The sequence below is a fragment of the Plectropomus leopardus genome, unplaced genomic scaffold (genome assembly GCF_008729295.1).
Source record: "Plectropomus leopardus isolate mb unplaced genomic scaffold, YSFRI_Pleo_2.0 unplaced_scaffold3266, whole genome shotgun sequence".
Classification (NCBI taxonomy): domain Eukaryota; kingdom Metazoa; phylum Chordata; class Actinopteri; order Perciformes; family Serranidae; genus Plectropomus; species Plectropomus leopardus.
Window position 1 is genome coordinate 1 of NW_024635660.1, and position 2,149 is coordinate 2,149.

At 44.8% G+C, this 2,149-nt stretch overlaps 1 protein-coding gene across 1 annotated transcript; it reads right to left on the bottom strand.

Annotated features, from left to right (window-relative positions):
• Positions 1-188: 188 nt before the first annotated feature.
• On the bottom strand, positions 189-2,075 carry clrn1 (clarin 1; the record flags this gene model as incomplete). The annotated part of the gene is made up of 2 exons (XM_042481943.1): positions 189-821; positions 1,877-2,075. Coding segments are annotated over 2 exons (465 nt in total), but the record flags the coding sequence as incomplete, so codon positions are not given.
• Positions 2,076-2,149: the final 74 nt, after the last annotated feature.

The following is a 2,149-nucleotide window of genomic DNA, read 5'->3' on the forward strand; positions in this document are numbered from 1 at the left end:
CAACACACAGCAACATGCAGTCAACACACAGCAACACGCAGTCAACATGCAACATGCAGAAACACGCAGTCAAGATGCAGCAACATGCAGTAAAAACAAAACAACAAATGACCCAGAGAAACTGCTAAAAATGTTTGTATTTATTCCATTACATCATTTTAAATATATAATCATAATAATTCTGACTGTTATAAGTTGTTTTTTTTTTTGTTTCCCTTTTTCAAAACAAAAACAACAACAACAATAATTTCCAGGTCGTCTTCTTGTCACCGAGTTGGTTATTGCATTGTTTCTAAAGAAATCAAATCAATGTGCTCAGGTTTCAAAGGGTTAAAGTGAATCTCAAAGGTTAAAAACAGCCCTGCTGCCTGACTGTCAGGTGTCATTAATGTTTGTTTAACTCTTTAACTTCACAGACACATAAAAACACGTTAGTAAAGTCTACGGACGCGTCCTTTAATCACCGCATCTCTACCAGTCTCTCTGACAGGAAGTGATGACAGGAAGTGATGGATGACTTGTTTCTTAGTGTTTTGTCCCCTCCAGGCTCCGGGCTCAGTACATGAGGTCGGCGGCGCCCCCACTAAGCTCCGCCTCCTTGCCCTCCTGTAGGGGGAAGTGGATTCCCGCCAGGCGGGTGAGCAGGAAGTTGAGTGAGTGGAGGAGAAAGACGAGGAGGAGGAGCCAGAAGGAGCGGTCGTAGCGCTCGGCGAGCGTCTGGAAGACGAAGTTCACCTCGTTGAAGTTGGCGATCCGATCTGACAGACGATGAAGTTTCACCTCCGACGCAAAAAGGATCATCGCCAGAACGCTGCTGAGCCCTGCGGACACACAGGAAGTCAGGGAACACACAGGAAGTCAGGGAACACACAGGAGTGAGTTTTTAGTACCCTCAGCTTTTAGATCCCTGACATTGAGTTTGTGGTTCCTTCAGGTTGAGTTATGTTCCCTTGGGTCAAATTTTTAGTTCCCTCAGGTTGAATTTTAGTTCCCTCAGGTTGAATTTTTAGTTCCCTCAGGTTGAATTTTTAGTTCCCTCGGGTTTGGTTTTAGTTCACTGAAGCTCAGCGGGTCAGAGGGGGCATTTTTAATTCCAGTCTGCGAGTGCAGACAACGTCATCAGTTGAGCTTGGAGCAGGTGTTCAGGTGTGTGTACACGTGTGTGTTGAGGTGTTTGTACAGGTATGTTCAGGTTTGTTCAGGTGTATGTGCAGGTATGTTCAGGTGTATGTGCAGGTGTGTTCAGGTTTGTTCAGGTGTATGTGCAGGTGTGTTCAGGTTTGTTCAGGTGTATGTGCAGGTGTGTTCAGGTTTGTTCAGGTGTTTGTACAGGTATGTTCAGGTTTGTTCAGGTGTGTTCAGGTTTGTTCAGGTGTATGTGCAGGTGTGTTCAGGTGTATATGCAGGTGTGTTCAAGTTTGTTCAGGTGTATGTGCAGGTATGTTCAAGTTTGTTCAGGTGTATGTGCAGGTGTGTTCAGGTGTGTGCTCTTTGACTCCCTGCAGAGTCTCCAGTCTCGGACTGTGTTTCTCTAATGGCACCATTGATCAGTCACTTCCTGTTTCCTGTTAACCCTCTTCAGTGTGGGGATGTCCGGTGTATATATATATATCATATTATATTATGATGAATGGATTGATGTGGAAAAAATGTGGACAAAAAGGTTACAGATTTAAAAAAAAACCTTAAAGAAAGAAAACGTCAAAAACAAACGAACAAAAAGGCTAAAATTCAGAGAAATAAGTGTCGCCAGATATTATTTCAGAAACAACGAGTTGCCAAAAATGGAAATAAATAAAACAAAACACATCCAAATAAAGCATAAATAACTAACGGTCCCTAGCGCTCTCAGCAGGAGGATGAAGAGGTGTCTCACAGCTGATGAAGGTCCACAGGTAAAGTCCCATGGGGCCTTGCAGCGTCTCGTACGGCCGTCCGAAGGCGTTAAAGAAGAAGAAGCCGGAGGCCACGGAGGAGAAGAGGATCACGACACCACAGAAGAAGATGACGGTGACATGGAGGCTGACTGGGACGACGTCCAGCAGGTCTGGAAAGACTGGGAGACAAAAACACACACACACACACACACACACACACAGAGTAACACACACACACACACACACACACACACACAGTAACACACACACAC